The sequence below is a fragment of the Sander vitreus genome, chromosome 17 (genome assembly GCF_031162955.1).
Source record: "Sander vitreus isolate 19-12246 chromosome 17, sanVit1, whole genome shotgun sequence".
Classification (NCBI taxonomy): Eukaryota; Metazoa; Chordata; class Actinopteri; order Perciformes; family Percidae; genus Sander; species Sander vitreus.
The window spans coordinates 29,922,887-29,945,103 of record NC_135871.1 but is presented as its reverse complement, the minus strand read 5'-3'; the positions used below and the strand labels follow the sequence as shown (position 1 = coordinate 29,945,103).

General features: G+C 44.2%; 1 protein-coding gene across 2 annotated transcripts in view; it reads left to right on the top strand.

Moving 5' to 3' along the window:
- LOC144532399 (TBC1 domain family member 12-like) overlaps nucleotides 1-21,737 on the top strand; it is a 33,050-nt gene extending 11,313 nt beyond the window's left edge. The window contains exons 2-13 of one of the 2 annotated variants that reach the window (XM_078273117.1): nucleotides 2,085-2,220; nucleotides 7,197-7,330; nucleotides 8,105-8,187; nucleotides 8,422-8,539; nucleotides 8,950-9,056; nucleotides 10,350-10,433; nucleotides 12,262-12,356; nucleotides 12,541-12,612; nucleotides 14,327-14,455; nucleotides 16,323-16,432; nucleotides 17,158-17,416; nucleotides 18,783-21,737. In XM_078273117.1, coding sequence (XP_078129243.1) covers nucleotides 2,085-2,220; nucleotides 7,197-7,330; nucleotides 8,105-8,187; nucleotides 8,422-8,539; nucleotides 8,950-9,056; nucleotides 10,350-10,433; nucleotides 12,262-12,356; nucleotides 12,541-12,612; nucleotides 14,327-14,455; nucleotides 16,323-16,432; nucleotides 17,158-17,416; nucleotides 18,783-18,854 — 1,399 coding nt within the window. In that variant the 3' untranslated portion in view covers nucleotides 18,855-21,737. Of the gene's footprint in view, nucleotides 1-2,084; nucleotides 2,221-7,196; nucleotides 7,331-8,104; nucleotides 8,188-8,421; nucleotides 8,540-8,949; nucleotides 9,057-10,349; nucleotides 10,434-12,261; nucleotides 12,357-12,540; nucleotides 12,613-14,326; nucleotides 14,456-16,322; nucleotides 16,433-17,157; nucleotides 17,459-18,782 lie in introns of both variants that reach the window. The other variant, XM_078273118.1, reaches the window with a different exon arrangement.
- The last annotated feature ends 480 nt before the right edge of the window (nucleotides 21,738-22,217 follow it).

Genomic DNA, 22,217 nt, shown 5'->3' with positions numbered 1-22,217 from the left:
TGAATATTTTGACACACAAAACACGTTTTCTGAAAAGGCTGTCGTCCGTCTTTTAAACAATTTACATCTTAGTGTCCACATAGAGTTTATTATGCATTAAAAAAGTGCAAGCTTGTAAGAAAAAAGGCGACACTTATTAAGTTGTTATTATTTGATTACTTGATTAGTTGTCAACTGTTAAAATAATCAGTTTAAATCATTTTTTTTTATTATATTATTATTTGATTCCAGCTTGTTAGATGGGATTATGTTCTAGTTCCTTCTCTCCTCTGTGACAGTAAACTGAATATCTTTGAGTTGGGGACAGAACAAGACGTGAGGACGTCTTTTGGGAACAACTAATGGACAAATCGAGAAAATAATCGACAGATTCGTCGACATTGGACAATAAAAGTAATCGTTAGTTGCAGCCCTAGAAAACTGCCCACAAATCAACAGAATGATATGGCACATTCATATACAAATCAATTCCCTAAACTCTTACTGTGATATGAACTGGTCCCAGTGTTGGTTTTTAGAGAAAGCACTTGACTGGAAACTAACACAAAGACTTCAGAGTGAAGAAAGTTGATCCTGCAGAGAGGAGGAATAATATTTGCTTGGCTGTCTGCGTGGCCCGCAGCGTGTGTGTGTGTGTGTTTGTGTCTCTCTGTCCATGTGTCCGTGTCTGTCTGTGTGTGTGTGTGTGTGTGTGTGTGTGTGTGTGTGTGTGTGTGTGTCTCTCTGTCCATGTGTCCGTGTGTGTGTGTCCGTGCGTGTCCGTGCGTGTGTGTGTGCGTGTGTCTCTGTCCATGTGTCCGTGTGTGTTCATGTGTGTGTGTGTCTCTGTCCATGTGTCCTTGTGTGTGTGTGTGTGTGTGTGTGTGTGTGTTTGTGTGTCCTTTGTGTGTGTGTTCGTGTGTCTGTGTGTGTGTGTGTGTGTGTGTGTGTGTCTCTGTCCATGTGTCCTTGTGTGTGTGTGTGTTTGTGTGTCCGTTTGTGTTCGTGTGTCCGTGTGTGTTTCTGTGTGTCTGTGTCCCCATGTGTTTGTGTTTGTGTGTGTCCGTGTCCGTGTGTGTGTGTGTGTTTCTGTGTGTCTGCGTGTGTTCATCTGTGTGTCTGTGTCCCCATGTGTTTGTGTTTGTGTGTGTCCGTGTGCATGTGTGTGTGTGTGTGTGTTCACTTCCTTCTTATAATTCCTCCCGTTCATCACCCTCCTTCCCTCTTCTCCCCACCAGCTGACCAGCAAACTGTTGATCTGGCAGCTTTTCTTTCCCTCCAGCATCTTAAAAAACTGCTGCAGCTGCACGACTGCGGTTAGAATGACGATGGGGGATTAATTCACTACATTACGTCTTCACTCTCTGTTTCTTCTCTCCGTTTGTTTTTGAGGAAGTGAATTATTTTTTTCCGCAGCTTTTGCGTGCGAGGATCAAGAACGTTACATTTCAGAGGCCACTTGGATGGTAATGAAATGCTCTGATAATGACAATATATTCACAGAATGGGAGTTTTTATAGGCTGACTGGGCAATAAGGATCATTTACAGACGTTAATGACAAGAGGGAAACCGTACGTATATATGTATTTTGGAGACTGTCCTCCCCCCGAAAAACGCTCCCAGAGGTTGTTTCTTCAAGGGTTACGACTCCTATTTACGGGAGAAAAGAAGGAATATTATACATATATTATTTAAATATTTGTTAAAGGCCAAATATGTGTCAAACTGTTCTAAAATGAAGTATTGTGGTGCTGCAGAGACGTCCCGGCCTACAGATCCTATCCCACAGACGAATGAAAACATCTTGGTTTGGTACAGATCCTCGCAAGAAAATCACACTTCAATCATTTTTTTTACAAAACTGATCATTCTCTCCAATATCGTGAATCATATTGCAATGGCATTATCAGTCAAAATAATCGCAATTAGATATTTTCCTCTATCGTGCAGCCCTACTTGTTGGTAATTCCAGAAGTTCCAGAGAAGATATTGTAGTTCTGAGTCAGGAGTCCAGTTCTCTCTCAGTGTAAGAATATCGTTTTGTTAAAGTTCAGGATGGCAGTATTAATAATAAAAACCTATTGTTTCCGTCTCTCTTTTTCAGGAGCCTGTTTTCTAGGAAACCCAAAGAGCCCAAGGCGTCGTCCCACAATGCAACAGGGTGGCGTCTGTTTGGCAAGACAGCAGCCAGAGAGGACGATCCAACTACAGACCCCGACTCCACATTGTCCACACAGCAGGTTGGCTCTTTAAACACACGCGTCATCTTGACCGGGGGGGGGGGACATGTTCAGGCTGTGAAGGCTAGTCGCTGGAAGTCTGAATGAAGGAGGTTTTTTTTTCTGGTTCAACATTCTCTCTTTCAAGTTTTGGGTGGATTTGAAGCTCTTCTGGTTGAATTATCAGAAACAGAAAAATGAACAACAATTAGGGCTCTTGGAACCTGCTGAGCATTTGTGGCATTTACGTTTGAGTGATGTTTTTATACACGGTCGAAGGTAAAATCCAGATGCTGCATTGCATTTCTGAAGTTAAAGGAACACGCCGACTTATTGGGACTTTGTCTTATTCTCCGTATCCCCCAGAGTTAGTCCATACATACCCTTCTCATCTCCTTGTGTGTCGTAACTCTGTCTGACGCCCCCACCGCTAGCCTAGCTTAGCACAGATCCTGGAGGTAACTGGCTCCATCTAGCCTAGCTTAGCACATATCCTGGAGGTAACCAGCTCCATCTAGCCTAGCTTAGCACATATCCTGGAGGTAACCAGCTCCATCTAGCCTAGCTTAGCACAGATCCTGGAGGTAACTGGCTCCAACTAGCCTACTGCTCCCAATAAGTGACAAAATAACGCCAACATGTTCCTATTTACATGTTGTGATTTGTTACTTGGGCGGAGTGATTTGCTCGCAGCACCTGAGAAGCCCCGAGGTGAGGAGCAGAGAGTTCATCAGTTGCTGCGAGCAAATCACTCCGCCCAAGTAGCAGTGCTTCGCCTTCTGAGAATATAGTTCCCAGTATGTATACGGTTAGAAGATGGCTGTGTGTCATGTGACCTTGTTATTTGTACACTCTGTGACTATACAAATCACAACATGTAAATAGGAACATGTTGGCGTTATTTTGTCACTTATTGGGAGCAGTAGGCTAGATGGAGCCGGTTACCTCCAGGATCTGTGCTAAGCTAGGCTAGATGGAGCCGGTTACCTCCAGGATCTGTGCTAAGCTAGGCTAGATGGAGCCGGTTACCTCCAGGATCTGTGCTAAGCTAGGCTAGATGGAGCCGGTTACCTCCAGGATCTGTGCTAAGCTAGGCTAGATGGAGCCGGTTACCTCCAGGATCTGTGCTAAGCTAGGCTAGATGGAGCCGGTTACCTCCAGGATCTGTGCTAAGCTAGGCTAGCGGTGGGTGCGTCAGACAGAGTTACAACACGCATGGAGATGAGAAGGGTATGTCTGGACTTATCTAACTCTGGGGGATACGGGGAATAAGACAAAGTCCCAATAAGTCGGCGTGTTCCTTTAAAGCCTAGAAACACAGTGAAGTACAGCAAGTTATCAACCCTGTGAGGGGTTTGATTGGTTGGCTTGATGCTCCAGAGGCTTTCAGAGGCTAAAGCCTGTCTGTTTACACACAACATGGTGCATTGAAGAGACTGTAAAATGGATGTACTGTGTGTGTGTGTGTGTGTGTGTGTGTGTGTGTGTGTGTGTGTGTGTGTGAGTGTATGTGTGTTTGTGGTCTCTGGTTCCTGGTTGAATTTAATTAGATGAGGATTGATTTTCATATCAGGCATCAGTGTGTGACACAGCTGCTTCCAGACAATCCTTCAGATGGAGCTCTTCTTGGCACAATCCCATCTTGCTGAAGTAGCCTTGCCGTCTTCAGGCAGGACGTCCCCTACTCTCCCTATTCCAGCCCCAGGGTGGATGTCTGACCTTACTGTGTGCAGTGTGAGGGCAGAGGAGACTAAGAGCTAACAGCAAACCGCCTCTGACAGCCGTTGGCCTCTGCGCTCGCTCTGCTCACATGATGGCAGCCAGAGTCAGATGACTCATCAGGAAAGGAGCCGGCCATATGTGGTTTGGATATAGTATATAGTTGGTTGACACGTCAGATACAAAACTGTAGAGGAGAAAAAAGGAGGAGGAGGAGGAGTGGGAGGGCTAACTTTGACAGTTTCCCTTTGAATTCAGTTTGTGCAGCAACGCAGGAAATAGCTCAGAGGCTTTGAGGGACAAACAGGGATTACTGCCAAAACGATCATCCTAAAACTTGACTTACAGTTCTGCCTTGAATCTACGCTGTACGTACACGTAGATATGGACACTACGCCATGAACTGACGTACATATCTCGGCGACGAGCCTACGAATTCCTTTTAAAACTAATTGCTGCAGTTTGCTCACTTTGTCATCTTAATGTGACTCCTCTGCTAACCTCTATGTAACACACTCTAAAGACGCTCTTTGAAAAACTGCGATACTGCACTCAGGGATTTCCTGAGAAGTTCTTTTTTTATTGTTGCCTTTTGTGTTCAGTTCAACTGAATTCAATCAGAAAATATCTTTTTGTAATTCAACAAGCAGTTTGTTGTCTTTTACACTGAAAGCAGCAGGAAAGGAAGAACTGAGTATACTGAAATATCTGTTTATGTGTCGCAAGTAAAATCTTTTTAATCACGATATTCAACAGAGTAATGGCGTATTTTCCTCATGTGGTGCAGCCCTCGCCAAAAGCATGTGGACCTCCTGTCGACAGGGACCAACCAGAGACCCGTGCAGCACAGTGATGCCTATAGCTTTATGTTCTAAACCAGGGGTGTCCAACTGAACTTCACTAACAGCCAGGATGTCTACAGTTTATTGTCAAATATTCTGACTGTATTATTGCATGTCTCCATAGTTTTCTCACTTAGTTTGGTTCTCATGAAGCCCCAATAAAGTCAGCAAAAAAGGTCCTTAGCCATCATAGTAAAAAGCCTATTTTCTTTTAGAAAAAAGGGCCGAAAAAGGTGAAAAAGCAACAAAATTGTCTAAAAAAAAAAAAAGCCCCAAATGTCTAAAAAAAACCTAGAAATGCAGGCCGGATCAAAATCTGCAATGGGCCAGATTGGGCCCGCGGGCCTTGAGTTTGACACACGTGTTCTAAACTGTTGAAATGTTGCAGATTTCATTGTAAAAACTCTGTAGATGATACAGATCAGCTTTCACGACGCAGTTGAGTCACTTAAATGACGGCCTCAGTCACGTGATTTGACACATACATGACTTTCGCCTCAGTTAAGCACCAGTTTGATCTTTCATCTTCGGAGTCAAACAGTGACCGTTGTCTCCCTCTGCTGGTGATGGTGATGGGGACACTCAGAAATCAGTGTATAAAAGGCTTGTTGTGTTGTTGACCCACAGCTGCCCCGCTCCTGTGAATGGACTGTTTATTGTGCATTGCTTTCTCGACCGTTAGACCTCAAATATATTCAAGTACACACTCGCACACACGGACACACACGTTGGCATTCACTAAGCAGCTGAGATAGGCCACACGGACATGCACTCGTAAACGACGTATACACACACACACACACACACACGCACACACACAGTCATCCACACAGTCACCCACAGACGGAGAAACCAACGCTTCTCTTTGTGCCGAACAGAACAATTACCCCGTGTGTGTGTGTGTGTGTGTGTGTGTGTGTGTGTGTGTGTGTGGGCGCCTGTTGTTTAGATGTTTGTAGATTGTCGTTTGGTATGACACAACTTTAACTATTGTTAGTATTTACATCACACAAAACAAACATTTTGTGACAAAGAAAGTCTGAGTAAACATATTTGATAGTAAAACAGTGTTAACAAAGATGACAGTAACTGTATAATAGTAATAAAGTTTAACAAAAGAAAAAAATCCATATTTGTAACTGTTTTCCATCTTATTATGCATTATATGTATTCTATTTCCATCTGATTTTATATAAACGGCACACAAAGATCTTATCACAATGTCCATTAGTAGCTTCGCTTCACACGTCTGCAGTTGACGTTTGCCCACTTGTCGTGGAATTGTACGGCTGTGTCTCATTCCGCATACTTCCGTCAGTACACTGCTAACGTGCACCGGCCACTTCCTGCCGTAGTGCCTACTTTGGATGGTTAGTATTGTCCCAAAAGGAACACTTAACGTTAAAACACTTACCGGGAATGACGAGCGGTCGGCTCGGCTCGCCGCCTCTCAAAGTCGGACGAAAATCTCTTAAACTGACCTTTGTTGATCTGAAATGAAGACAGATTCAGCAACTGCACGGCCCGTTTCTCTCAAAATGTTTTCAGAAACACGTTTCGGTGAACTATCTTCGTAAAATACGAGATCGTATTCTGAACTCTGTTGTGAAATCCGGGAGAAGCCAGACCCACGTGACGCGTTCGTCCAATCAGCTGCCGGTCCCTGGTCCCTCCCCGTTCTGCTTTGTAGTCAAGATGGTGTCCATTGTTCCACACTGAACTTTTTGACCGTTTTTAAGGGGTCATCCTGGTACTTTCAGTGCTCTGACGTTTTGCGTTATCTACACGATATACTTCAAACTAAGTGTTTGAAGTGTGAAAGTAGGCGCTTTGAGACACAGCCTATGTGTTTATAATTTAGAAAAATGGAGTTCTTTAAACAGTTTTTGTTCGTGTTGGCTTAAAAGTCAAGATTGAAAGATCACTGTTGATCTTGGAAACCGCAGTTGGCAAAAATGAACCTCCCTACACGATCCTTTTAGAGTCTGTTCTGGAAGAACTTGAAAGTTTGGGAAAGGTTATGGAATTTTGTTGTTAAATGAAATGAATTGTTACCGTAATCTTCCGTGGATAGCCATACAACCTTCTTTTCTGTCGCTCTTGACCTACCACGTACGTGTCTTCATTTTCATTCCATCTCCCCCTCCGTTTGTGCCAGCTAGCTGACATTACGTGGGAATGAATGTTTTGAAATTGAGTTTAAATCTGATATGTTTGAAATAAATGTAATATTTAATGGCTCTCTAAAAAAGTGATTCACATTCGAATCGTGATTCAAGCTCTACCGATTCAAAATCGATTCATAGAATTCCAAAAATCGTTATGGAGTCGTGACATTTGTGGGAACCCTGGAACAGAAAGATGGCTTAAAGAAACCCTTCCAGACGCTAAAGGAACATGATCTAGGTGTCTCTAACAGCGTCCGTCTTTGTTTAGTGTCCTCCGGAGAAGCAGGAGACGGACTCCGATGTGTCCCCGTGTCCTCAGCTCCCCCCGGCTGCCGGCAGGAGGAAGAACCTGGAGTTTGAGCCGCTTTCCACCACGGCTCTCATCCTGGAGGACCGGCCAGCGTGAGTACCAGTCAGATACACACACACACACACACACACACACACACACACACACACACACACACACACACACACACACACACACACACACACACACACACACACACACACACACACACAGACATGGACACACACACACACACACACACACACACACAGACATGGACACACAGACACACACACACACACACACACACACACACACACACACACACACACAAAGCTAAAATATCATCTATCACTCGTTACATTTTATATTTAATTGATACTAACTGAAGCAAGAACCTGAGCTGATAAGATGGCTTTAAATGAGGCCTTTTTATTATTAGTTGCATTATTATTATGTTAGATGAGTTGTATTGAAGATTTTCAGTCCCCATGCAGCTATACTGCTCAAAAAACTACATTGTTGGGATATGTTCTTACCTCTAGTGGGGAGGAAATGTAACGTTGGCGCCAGAATCAAATGAGCTTATGGTATGGTGGCCTTTTTAACGACATCTTAGAACCACAATAAACGTAATAAATATAATATATAAATAGAAGAATACTTAATAAACCTGCATGGCCTGTGTATGTGAAGGCTCATGTTAACATGCATCGTCAGGCGTGTTAATATGGACAGAGATTAGTTCCGCTACTGGAGCTACAACTCCTGTGTGGACGGAGATAGTTTTTTTTTGTCTCAAAACCTTCAAAATGAAAACGTAGTAGATGTGGATGGAGCCTAAGTGGCTGACTTCCTGTCTGACTCTCAGATTCTCTGTCCCTCAGGAACCTGCCCGCCAAGTCTCTGGAGGAAGCTCAGAGACACAAAATGGAGTACGAGGAGATGGTTGCAGGAGCCAAGAGGAGAGGTAAACACACACACAGAGAGAGAGAGCACAGGCGCAAGTGTCTGAAATGACCTCTTTACTATACTTGTCAAAAAAACTGCAAAAGAGTTTGTTGGCAAGGACAATTTTCCACACTTTGTCTGAGAGCCTGACATTCTGCTTTGATTTGATCGGCTCGGGCAGATATACAGACTTAAGCGCAAGCAAAACGCAGTGCCGTCTCACTCAATCTCTGTCTCCCTCTGTCTCCCGCAGAGATGAAGGAAGCCCAGAGGAAGAAGCGTCAGATGAAGGAGAGGCACCGACAGGAGGACAGCATCTCCAACGCCATGGTCGTCTGGAACAACGAGATCCTGCCGCACTGGGACACCATGTATGTCTCCTCAGCTCTCTGTGTGTCGCGGACACAGTCCCTGTGGTCATTTGGGGTCTCTTTGTAGTCGGTTTGTGTCTCTTTGTGGTGGTTTTTGTGTCTCTTTTTCACACCACTTTCGACCGTTATTATCACCATATCGGTGTCTAGAACGTTGAAAAAGCTAGAGCAGATAATGCATAAATAACACTCAAAAAGTTTAAAGACAAAAGTTGCTAATGAAATTAAACTGCAATCATTAGATCTGAGAAAAGTCTTTTAGTTACATTCATTGGGTTTAGCTGCTGCCCAAAAAGACTCGGGTGCTGCACCCAAAACCTTATAATGGCGACGGAAACCTGTTGTCTAACATGTTTATTTTGCTCATTGTGTGTGTGTGTGTGTGTGTGTGTGTGTGTGTGTGTGTGTAGGAAGGGAACGAGGAGGGTCAGGGATCTCTGGTGGCAGGGACTTCCTCCCAGTGTCCGAGGAAAAGTGTGGAGCCTCGCCATCGGCAACGAGCTCAACATCACACCAGGTACAAACTGACGCACACACACACATACACACACAAAGAAGGTTTTGTGTTGTGATGGAGTTTGTTATGAAAAAGCCAGCTGTCCCCTCAATCATGCTGAATGACTTATTTCCAAGAAACCTTTGAGCACATCTCTCTGACACAAGTGGTGCTTTTGCGTGATCCTCTTTTTGCAGATCTGTCGATTAAATCAACTGATTGATTAGTCGACAAAACCATATGAGTGTTAGTCGACTAGGACAGCCTTAGTGCAGACTCAACAATGCATTGATCAGTGTGTGTATCACAGCCTGATGTATCATCAAAACAAGTGACGCAAGTGTTGCAAGTGTCTTTGCTGGTTTAAGACCGACGCAGTTGTCAGTTTCCCGTCCAGCGCCCACGTCGTTTAAATAGCAAATGCACCTGCGCCCATCTCTGCACCCATGGGCGTGCTGGTCTTACAGGGAGGTGTGTTCAGGTGCATTCTGGGCGTATTGCTATCTTGAGGCAGCGGGAAGTGATCGCCCCATTGACCAACAAAAACCTGGTCTAAAGTCAATAACGCAGCATTTCATTGTTATTTTAACAGAGCATTAGTAAAATGCTCCTAGGCTCGTGCACAGCGCGTGCACACTATGCTTGTTACACACACAGGGACGCACAGCAGCACACACACATGCAGAAGATTACTAATATAAATATTACGGTGCAAAGCCTCCATCATAACAGCAATGCTCCAAGGTCCAAACACGCCTGGCTTTTAAAGGGAATGGGAGATGATCTCTGATTGGTTGATTGCATGTTACGCCCAAAACACACCTCTGATTAATGAAGACACTAAGGTCAACCCTTTTGAACCATGCGCCCGGCGCACGGAGCCTTTTTGCTGCCGTCAAACTAGCAAAAGTGGATTTGGACACAAACTAAACACACCTGCACCAGGCGCTTCACGCCGTGCGCTTACATCGTTAAAATAGGGCCCCAAATGTGGATTCATCCACTGCTGAAAATAGTCCCCAACAAATGCACTATTTCCTTCTGTTTGTTTGATAAAAACTACAGCAAGCAGCTGTTTTAGGCAGTTACTGAGAACGTTTTAAAACAGGAAACTGTCTTTAGAGATATATGACTTCAGTGGAGCTGAGAGCCACCGAAGACGTTTTGGTCTTCTCATGGGATTTGTTGACAAAAGAAACAAACACAGAACCAGACGTATCCTAAATGTAAAAATATGAAATTGAAATATGTATATTTGTGTCACATGTCAAAGTTAAAACCGGATTAATGGGTTGTGTGTTTGTCTTTGTGCAGAGCTGTATGAGATCTTCCTGTCCAGAGCCAAAGAGAAGTGGAGGAGTTACAGTGAAACCAGTTCAGTCAACGACAGTGAGAGTGGTACGACACAGCACCAGTCTGAACTCTAACCCTCATTCCGCTGGGCGCGTCTGTGCTGGGTTCCGGTTTTGTTCCGTCTTCCACCGCGCGTCATACCACACCGGGAGCGTCTCAGAAGCAGAGCGTCTTGCTGCCCGTCTCGCAGATTATATTGTCTCTACGAGTACTTTACAGAACAACCCCGTGTTTATTTAGCTAGTATCTACCTTCCACTCCAAGCACTCCTGCAGTTAAACTCCATGCCTTCTCTTTTCTGGCGTTGTCTTTATCTTAACAACTAAAACACAGCCACACATCTTTGATCCGCGTCGTTCATAACGACTACACAGAAGTAACCATTTAACTACGTAGACTCCTTACTTTGATGGTAGAAGCACAAATATCCAGGAAAAATGACCAAAACAACGGAATCTGCACACTCCCTGATACACTCCCGGTATAGCCTCGCATTGCCAGACTTTCCTCCACAATGCTGCGGAGGACGGTCTACTAGTCCACACAGCATTCTGGGATGGGAGAAAAACGTGCTCTGGTTTATTGGCATTTCTTTAAACCAATCACAATCGTCTTGGGCGGCGTTAAGCGCCGGATGGAGCCACGGTGCCTCTGCAAAATAGTCTCGGGAAGGAGCTTGTTTTGGTGGAACATGTGTACGATCAAAAGTAGTTTTAGTCGTGCAACAGAAAACTCAGATTGGACAGATAGTCTAGCTAGCTGTCTGGATTTACCCTGCAGAGATCTGAGGAGCAGCTAACCATAGTCCTCAGAAATCTACCAGAGGTTAGAACGCCAACACAGAGACAGAGGAAGGGGACGGACATTGGGCGGAATTTCCGGCAGAACGAGAGCAATCCCAGAAGTGGAACGTCGTGGACAATGACTACTCCCGGTGTGGCATGACGCATGATGACGAAAGAAAACCCACAGGAACGGCTAGAGTGAGCTTCTACCATGGAAGTCTATGATAGTTTCTGTACACAGTCATGTACCTTTTGCCTTTTTGCCGTTTTTTTTGTTGTTGTTCCAAATCAAATGTTTTATGGTCATGATTCCTCCTGTAGCTCGTTGGCTTGGTTCCAGACTGAAAACTCTTTTTATAAGCAATTTTGAAAGTCAATGGAACAATTGAACGGGGAAAATCCCTTCCAAAAACCAGAGCTGTTAAAAAAGTGGCCGGTCACTATGGAGCTCTATTCAGGTCTGAAATAAGCCTCTACAGCACTGTTTCTCAAGCTTTTTTCAATAATGTTCCCCCTTTAAACATGTCCCCCCTTTTTTAAGCCATGTACCCCCTAACCAGCACAAATACTTTTTGGTAGAAAATAAAAGTCTCTATAAAGAGGAAGAATACAGCGATGTCAGCGATAGATTTACTAAACTACAGCCTTGGACCTGGAAAACATCATTTAAATGATGAGAAAAAAGAGACAAAACCTTGGAAAAAGACGGCAGAAAGAAGGAATAAAGGCAAGAATAGGTCAAAACAAACGACAAAACCTTCAAAAGAAGACAGTAGAACAGCCTTGTAACTGAAAAACATTTAGCAAAAAATGTCACGTACCCCCTGCAGTCCTCCAAAGTACCCCTAAGGGGACACGTACCCCCTGCAGTCCTCCAAAGTACCCCTAAGGGGACACGTACCCCCTGCAGTCCTCCAAAGTACCCCTAGGGGGACACGTACCCCCTGCAGTCCTCCAAAGTACCCCTAGGGGGACACGTACCCCCTGCAGTCCTCCAGAGTACCTCTAGGGGGACACGTACCCCCATTTGAGAAACACTGGTCTACAGTATAACATTCAAACTTTTCTCGTGTGCGTTTTCCTGTTAGACGGAGGAGCGTCTCTGGCTGACAGAGAGTCCAGTCTGGATCTCATCAAGCTGGACATCTCCAGAACCTTCCCCTCTCTCTTCATCTTCCAGAAGGTACTTGATCTGTAACAGGTGCTGTGTGTGTGTGTGTGTGTGTGTGTGTGTGTGTGGTGTGTGGTGTGTGTGTGTGTGTGTGTGTGTGTGTGTTCTTGTTTTCTATCATTGTGAAGACCAGTTAGTTTTAGAACGTTTTGCTCTCTGTCTGTTAATCCTACCAGCCTATCTTTTCTCTGTGCAGGGCGGCCCCTACCATGACCTCCTCCACAGTGTGCTGGGGGCTTACACCTGTTACCGACCTGACATTGGCTACGTGAGTTTGATGTTTCCTCCACCCTCAATAGTTGATATTTAGTTCGTTTACAGTCAGAATTGTGTTATATTTCATCTTTGAAGTGGTTTCCTCATGTTTGTCTGTTCACATTTTCAGTTTTTTATATTATTGTCATTTTGTCTTTTAACGTAGTTTTATTGTGTTCTTTTTATGTTTTTCTTTAATTGTAAAACACTTTGGTTAAAGTGCCCATATTATGAAAAAAAAAACACTTTTTCTGGGATTTGGGGAGTTATTTTGTGTCTCTGGTGCTTCCACACACATACAAACATTTAAAAACCCACCCATGCTGTTCTGAGTGAGATACGGTTTCTGAATGTGTCCTGTCTTTAGTCTCTGGGTGAGCTTTTCAAAATCTGCACGGCTTTCTACGTCACTAGCCGAGACGAGGGGGCTAACCGTAGCATGCTAGCTAATTCTCAATGGCAAAACACTGCTACAACACACACTAGTTCACCATAATCTACAAAAGAACTACTTCCATGTCCCTGTTCTGCAGGTATTCCACGCAAAGGTGGAAGTGCGCCCTCGTTTAGAAGAAGTCTAAGGAAGGAAATGCTAGCTAGCTCATGTAGTCCTTACCTAGCTACTGAGCAGGTAGTCCTTACCTAGCTACTGAGCATGTAGTCCTTACCTAGCTACTGAGCATGTAGTCCTTACCTAGCTACTGAGCATGTAGTCCTTACCTAGCTACTGAGCATGTAGTCCTTACCTAGCTACTGAGCATGTAGTCCTTACCTAGCTACTGAGCATGTAGTCCTTACCTAGCTACTGAGCTTGTAATCCTTACCTAGCTACTGAGCGTGTAGTCCTTACCTAGCTACTGAGCGTGTAGTCCTCACCCTAGCTACTGAGCATGTAGTCCTTACCTAGCTACTGAGCATGTAGTCCTTACCTAGCTACTGAGCATGTAGTCCTTACCTAGCTACTGAGCATGTAGTCCTTACCTAGCTACTGAGCAGGTAGTCCTTACCTAGCTACTGAGCATGTAGTCCCTTACCTAGCTACTGAGCGTGTAGTCCTTACCCTAGCTACTGAGCGTGTAGTTCTTACCTAGCTACTGAGCGTGTAGTCCTTACCTAGCTACTGAGCATGTAATCCTTACCTAGCTACTGAGCATGTAGTCCTTACCTAGCTACTGAGCATGTAGTCCTTACCTAGCTACTGAGCATGTAGTCCTTACCTAGCTACTGAGCAGGTAGTCCTTACCTAGCTACTGAGCATGTAGTCCTTACCTAGCTACTGAGCATGTAGTCCTTACCTAGCTACTGAGCATGTAGTCCTTACCTAGCTACTGAGCATGTAGTCCTTACCTAGCTACTGAGCATGTAGTCCTTACCTAGCTACTGAGCATGTGCGACTGCCAACAAAGATGTTCCAGCAGTGAGAGGTCTCACTCTGTAGCTAAAACAGAGACCTGAACACAGGGTGAAAAGAGGAGCTGCAGCAATGTGCAGTACAACAGAAATATGGTGTTTTTTTTTTAAAATTAAACCATGTAAACCTATTCTGGTAAAACCTCTAAATACAATTATGAACCTGAAAATGAGCGTAATATGGCCACTTTAACACTTGTTTTTAAATGTGGATTTTTCTTTGGATCCTTGCTAAAAACAAACTACACAAACGCACGTTAATCCAAACGCCAAGTCTTCCCTGCTGATCTGGAGTCTGTGTCGCCGTTGTGTTTCAGGTCCAGGGCATGTCGTTCATCGCTGCTGTGCTGATCCTCAACCTGGTGGAGGCCGAAGCCTTCATCACCTTCGCCAACCTGCTCAACAAACCCTGTCAGATGGCCTTCTTCAGAGTCGACCACGAACTGGTACACAAACAGACACACTCATTAGTTATTCACGGTACTCCGTTTGTTCACTTATGGCACACGTAGGGCTGGGCAGATAAGGAGAAAATCAATCATCACCATTTTTTTGACCAAATACATTGATGACGATATTGCGGGGATGTTGTAGGGATGACTATTGGTGCTTTCACAACATATTAACCCAATGAGAGTTTTGATAAATAATCACCAATAATGTGGATACAATGACTAAGTGGGTAAAGGCAAATTATTAAACAGCTGGAACAGTCTGGTAAGTTCAGAACATGACATCACTTTACTGTAATAATGCAGCCTTTAGAACCAGGAAAAACCAAAAACACAGAGAAAGAGGCTGCACCTGCTAGATGCACCAGCACTGGGAAGCTTGCCCACCTCTAACAGAGAGGGGAGTGAGTAAAGATGCAGAATGCATACAGAAAACTAGAAAAAAAAGGGAAAAGGGGAGTGGAGGTGTGTGTACAGATAAAGATAATGAGAGTGGGAGGGGGGGAGAGGATGAGAAAGCTCTGCAGTGGCAGATGGATCGGAGCAGAGGCACAATGCAGGAGCAGTCCCTCACTCAGCCCCGCCCACTGCACGACATCAGAGAAGAGACTGGGGGAAGAAGAAATGAGGAAGGAGAGATGGATTATCAAACCAAAGACCACATTTAAGAATGTATTTAATGCCATGTTTAGTATGGTCCGAATTGCAATAAATTGTCTTATATTTGGGTGATATCCAAAATATAAGACGATATCTAGTCTCATATCACAATATGGATTTATATTGACGTACTGCCCAGCCCTAGGCACATGGGGCCAAAACCAACCCCGTGCAAATGTGGATCCGGCTCGCCTAGTTGTGTGGGCCAAACCAAAAAGACAGGAAACTCTTTTTCAAACTGCAATTATGCGACCCTTATGACACATGCCAGAGTTTTTCTATTCAGGCTGTGAAGCAGGTTGCTGTGGTAGCGGCTTCTAAAAATGTGATCTTTGTTTTGCCTGATTTGCTAAATTCTATGATGGCTAAAAAACGTTGTTCCTGACTTTTTTAGGGCTTTATGTCGACTAAACTGTAAGTGAGAAGACTATATGCAATAATACAGTAAAAAATATTTGACTTTTTCAATAAAATATAAGCATGAAAATAAACTGTACATGTCTGGCCCTGGATGTGATTCTCAGTGAAGTAAGTAAACACCCCTGACTTATGGCTTTGTCCTTCATCCTCTCTTTACTCTGTCTGCCTGTCTGTCTCTCTGTTTGTCTGTGTGTGTGTGTCTGCCTGTCTGTCTGTGTGTGTGTGTCTGTCTGTCTGTCTGTCTGTGTGTGTGTGTCTGTGTGTCTGTCTCTCTCTCTGTCTGTGTCTGTCTGCCTGTATGTCTGTCTGTCTGTCTCTCTCTCACTGTCTGTCTGTCTGTCTTTGTGTCTGTCTGTCTCTCTGTCTGCCTCTCTGTCTCTGTCTGTCTTTGTGTCTGCCTGCCTGTCTATCTGTCTGCCTCTCTCTGTCTTTGTGTCTGTCTGCCTGTATGTCTGCCTGCCTGTCTGTCTCTCTGTCTGCCTGTATGTCTCTCTCTGTCTGTCTGTCTGTGTGTCTGTTTTTGTGTCTGCCTGCCTGCCTCTTTGTCTGTCTGTCTGTGTCTGTCTGTGTCTGTCTCTCTGTGTCTGTCTGTCTGTCTGCCTGTCTCTCTGTCTGTCTGTCTTTGTGTCTGCCTGTCTCTCTGTCTCCCTGTCTGTCTGTCTGTCGGTCTGTGTGTCTGCCTGTCTCCCTGTCTGTCTCTCTGTCTCCCTGCCTGTCTCCCTGTCTGTCTGTCTCTCTGTCTCTCTGTCTCCCTGTCTGTCTGTCTGTCTGTCTGTGGCAGATGTTGAAGTATTTCGCAGCCTTTGAGGTTTTCTTTGAGGAGAATCTGCCTCGACTCTTCAGCCACTTCCAAACCAACAACCTGACCCCCGACCTCTATCTGATCGACTGGTGAGTCTCAAACGCTGCTGTTTAGATGGGACATCAACAGAGGTGGGAGAAGTATTCACATAGTTTACTTAAGGAAACGTAGCAATACTACACAAAAAGTCCTGCATTTTTAAAAAAGTACCCCATAATTGTACAGCACTTGAGTGTATGTACTTAGTTACTTTCCACCACTAAGAAACAGCCGGGCACCAATTAATCATTGGCGCCGTTGAGTTTAAAAATGAAACATTTCTGAGCATTAATAGGTTGTTGGTCAACTACAATCACCGTACAGTTTATAAAGCTCTTCTACAATTTGTCCATGGCTTGGAAGCACTCAACACAGATTTAAAAACAGTTTGAAGGATAATTCATAACTCTTACTTTTGCAGTTGTGTCTGTCTTATACACAGTTAAAAACAAGTTTCCATGTACAATGTAATTCTCTCTTTTTCCTCCTGCCTTGAATGCCGTTTACAAAAAGGAAACAGGAAAGTGCACACACAATTGAAAGAAAATATTGTGGGTGGAGGCAAACCGAAGCAGATTTAGTCATGGCAGCCTAAAAACTCACAGGAAGCAGTGAAGTAAAAACCCCGAGAGCGGATAATAGACACCTGAGTGATCAAAAACTCACTTTATTCTCCTGTGATTGAATTAATTATACACAAAAAAATGAACTTTGAATGAAAGCCTTTTGATATTTTTGGAAAAGTAACAGTGGGTTTGCGTGTGTCTCTGTCCAGGATCTTCACTCTGTACAGTAAGTCTCTCCCTCTGGACGTGGCGTGTCGGGTGTGGGACGTCTTCTGCCGGGACGGGGAGGAGAGTTTGTTTCGGACTGGGCTCGGCATCCTGCGTCTCTTCGAGGACGTCCTGCTCCAGATGGACTTCATCCACATCGCTCAGTTCCTAACCCGGCTGCCGGAGGACCTGCAGGCACACACACTCTTCACCGCCATGGCCAACACACACATGGTCAGCAGGAACCGCCGCTGGGCTCAGGTCAGCATCACACTCCGAGTTCAGGGCAACGTCAGTCAATGAGTACGTTCACATCCACACTAATATTCCACTAACATTCAGAATATGACAATATTCCAAATTTGATACAGGTCAGCTAAACAGCATATTTTTAATTTGCTCTTATATTTTTGAATAATTTAGCGTTTTACAATTACGTCATGGCATATGCAGGTATTATTCATGTATACAGCACATTCAGAATCTGCGTCATTGTGTACTGCATAGGTTATGTGGAAATTTGTCATTTATGCAATACGTAGGCTATTTGGGTTGGGCAATATGTTAGTTGTGCAATACGTAGGCTATTTGGGTTGGGCAATATGTTAGTTGTGCAATACGTAGGCTATTTGGGTTGGGCAATATGTTAGTTGTGCAATACGTAGGCTATTTGGGTTGGGCAATATGTTAGTTGTGCAATATCTCATTGTGTAAGGGCTGTGCTACACTGGCGGAGAATGCAGCCGACAGGGTTGTTCAATCAAAAACTGCCACTGAAAGGAGTTAATGTGTTTACAGTATACAGTGTAGGTACCTGTCCAATGTATATGAGAGCATGTTCTGTGTTGCATGAGAGTATGTGTTACGAGATGCTTATTTTCTATATTTTGTGTTGTCTTTGTAAAGAACGGACAGAGTCCAAAACTAATTTCTCTTCGGGGACAATAAAGTATTTCTTATCTTATCTAATCTGGGTTTTTATAGTCTCACATTGCCAGACCTTCCTCCACAGCGCTGCGGAGGGGGGTCTGTCTGGTCCACACAGCAATCCGGGATGGGAGAAAAACGTGCTCTGGTTTATTGGAACTTGTTTTGGTGGAACATGTGTACGTTCAAAAGTTGTTTTAGTCGTGCAACAGAAAACTCAGATTGGACAGATAGTCTAGATTTACCAAGGGGGTAAGCGTCTGTCAACAACCCGTAGATCCTATGGCGCCATTTTGATGCTACCTAGCTCTCACCGGCCGTTAGCATTCCATTGACTGCCATTCATTTTGACGTCACTTTGACAGCGCATAACTTTACATCTGGATATGGATATGCGCAAAACATCACAACGGAGACCTTTTCAAGAAGCTGGTTGAAGAAATCAAAGAGGGACGCTGCGTTCACACGCTCTAACAAGTCCGCCACTGCTGGAAAACTTTGAAAAAATCCTATTTTGCACAGCTGCATGTAAGCGGGAATATTAGTGGAATATCAACTTTAATTAACCATGAAAACAGCTTTGAGGAATCTTGCCTTTTTTCGGAATAAAGGCAAAAGAAACGGATTATTATGTGCATGTAAACGTAGTCAATGTGTTTCTGACTCTCACTAAATATGAATTCAATCTGTTTTCTCTCAGGTGTTTTCCGCATTGATGAAGGATGGAAATAAAGAGACGGACAAAAACGCCAGCCCGGCTCTGAGAAGCTAACGCTAGCCAACCATCGACGCTGATGCCCATCTTTCTTAAAAACTAATCCTCAAAACTAATCGAGCTGTGAATGATGGAAGCTCGCGCTAGCCTGCCACGACTAAAAGGGCTAGCTGTGCAGCTCGAAGCCTCGTAGCCCGAAGCTAAGCGCTCACTCCAAGAGGCTACGGCGCTACGAAGCTTGGAGCGACCGCGAGCCAGCCAGGCCCTCGAAGGCAGAAACTGAGGTCAAGACTTTTGGCCTGAGCATCCAGTCCTCTGAAGGAGCAATCTGTGGTTGGTTAGTCCCAAACACCAGCGGCAGTTGTCAGTATTTCTCCGGAGAAGCCAACTTGTTGTTCGAGCAGCTGGGTGTCTCTACTCTACCAGCCCACTGAAGCTGGGAGATTAAAACAAACTTTGCAGATAATATTCTGTGTTCTTTCCGATGCCGGCCGGGAGGGAGAAGTCACTCCCTGCCTCCACGTCGGGACACAAACAACCACTGAACACCGAGCGTTGCGCCCCGTGTAATTCTCAGACTCACATTCTTTCGGTGCTAATGAGTTCCTAGAGGCTTTTTAAAAAAAAAAAAAGACCTCTGTGGTTTAATTGTTAAGTAGGTTCTTGTAGGTTTTGAATACACACTATTAATAATTTGCTGCATTTTTAGCTTGATCTCTTCGATTAAAAAAGAATTCAAAAAAATGACGGGCAGTACCATGGCTCGTGCTAATATGCTCATTTGTAGCTGATACATTAGCCTCCTTACGTTAAGCTCCTAGCTTTTTAAAAATGTTCATTTGTGGGCAACAAAACCCCCCAACAGAATATGGGGAAGACACGCGGAGAAATGGAATCATTTTGTACCATACAGTCTTTCTAATTGAACTAAAACACATCTCATCAGTGATCCTAACGAGCTCCAGCGGGCTAAATATTACGTTTTTACAAGAAACTAATTATTCCAAGGTCCACTGGGCTCAAGATGTCTTTTCTACATGTGTTGAATACTTTAAAATGTTATCCTGAATATAAAAAAAATCTAACTGTTAAGGCTGTGTTCACACTCGGCGTCTTTTTTTTTAAGCTGCCAGCGTCTGTTTTACATTATAATCCTGTGGAGTAAACCGTGTTTTCAAAAAAAGGTCCTGAGCGGTTTTTCAAATGCCGTCGCCGACTTTTTTTCCTGCAGCTCGGAAAAGTTTGAAGTTTTTCTGAAAAAAAAAACAAAAAAAAAAACACCCTAAGTCAAGCGCATTTTTGACAGCCGACCAACGACAAGCGGAGTAGCCAGACCTGTCGCTTCATGACAACAAGAAAAAATGGAGTCGGAGCACAGCGAGTTATACGGTATGACTGGGTCTCCCTGTACAGGGAACTCACGTTGTTTTATCTAACGTTAGCATCTCTCTCTCTCTCTTCTTTCTGTAGCTCACTCCACCACTTTGTTTTATCTAACGTTAGCATCTCTCTCTCTAGCTCACTCCACCACTTTGTTTTATCTAACGTTAGCATCTCTCTCTCTCTCTCTCTCTCTCTCTAGCTCGCTCCACCACTTTGTTTTATCTAACGTTAGCAGCGATCCACATAACGCTCTAGTATACTGTAGCAGTAGCTGTTGTCTTAACGGGTTATAACAAAAGACGCTCACGGCTGCTTTTTGGAATACATTACATGTCATTTAGCTGACGCTCTCTTACAATAGCTATATATGTCAGAGGTCGCACGCCTCTGGAGCACCTAGGGGTGAAGTGTCTTACTCAGGGACACATTGGTTGATGTATTGCAGTGGGAATTGAACCCAGATCTCCCCCACCAAAGGCACGTGTCATATCCACTGCGCCATCACCATGCTGCCAGCTTTTTTTTTTCACTACAGAAGTGCCCTAGTCAGCTTTTTCTTTAAAAAAAAAAAAGACGCCAAGTGTGAACATAGCCTGGGGGGGGGGGGATTTAGAAATTCACTGTCAAACTGATTTAGTTTTTTTTAGATGTTTTTAGAGTGGGAAAAAAAAAAAAACGAAATCAACATTAATTTATGAAATGTGGATTGATATCCAAAAGGAGCTAAAAAAGAAAGAAGTGTCGGTTTTTGATAATGTCGTTTGGGTCAAAAGGATCCATAAAACTCTTGTGGAAGAACCACGGCAGGCCGGCAGTAAACGTAGGAGCACGGGGCCGTTTTTTCAATCAGTACTTTGAAAGATCCAGATTTATCAGAGCACTTTATATACGCAGCACTGAAGCTACATCATGCTGGCTTTCAGAGGGGCAGATCTGCACACAGCGAGCTCAAACTCAACGAACGGGGCGTTAAGTGCCTCCTTGTTTCAAATGTGACCAGCCACTCAATATATTACTATTGGTTTCTTTTTGGATGGTGAGTGAAGCAAATCTACCAGCTACTTGTATATTTTACCAACATGTGGCTGCACACAGATGTCGTTAAAAACAAGTGTTCTAAAGTAATGACTATAGCTACGGAGATCTTGATTATTATCTTTTATAGAGTGTCATTCTGTCGCCTGGTCACGTGTTGCGACCTGTTGAAGTGCTTTACTCTAGAGTGCGGATCGGGCCGCATTTTTCTGTCCGAGCCCGGCCCGCGTCAGACAGAGCAGTAACCGAGCCCGGCCCGCGTCAGACAGAGCAGTAACCGAGCCCGGCCCGAGCCCGACAGGCATTACGATATTTATGTCGAGCCCGACACAGTTAAAAGCACACGGGGCAACAAGTGCACGTTACCACTACATAATAAGCTGTTATAAATGTTTAAAAACGGTTAAAATGTTCAATGCCTTATCGCGCTGATGTGACCGAGCCGACCCAAACCCGGACACCATTTCTAAATATCTGTCTGAACCCAGCCCGGTCCAGACGGGCTCGGGTCGGTTATCCATCCTCTACCCCCCGACAGTCTCCGCTCTGTCACTTTGTAATCAACACTCCTTTGTTTTTACAAACTACAAGTGTAACTCTTCACCTCCATCTCATCCCTACCTCTCGATGACCAACACTTACTAACCTGCGAAGGAACAAGGCCTTGAAACGTGCACCAAGCGGCCACTTTCGTAGTGTTCTCAAAGCTGGAGGGACGGAGAGAAAGAGAAAGACAAAGCCCTGGTCACACCTAATGACTCCATAGAGAAGGGACCTCACCATCCCGGTGTATTGTTTGTGTCGATGTTTGTTCATTGCACCACTCAAACAAGTGGTTTAGATTCAGCGGAGGGGATTTATATTTATATTTTGCTTCAAGGTATAAGTACAAGTTCCTTTTAACTACAGAAAACTCCTACAAATTCTCTCCTACTTTACACTAATACACACCTCATAACCGCTCAGCTATTTAGGAAGTTAACTGAGGAAGTGATTCAAAGT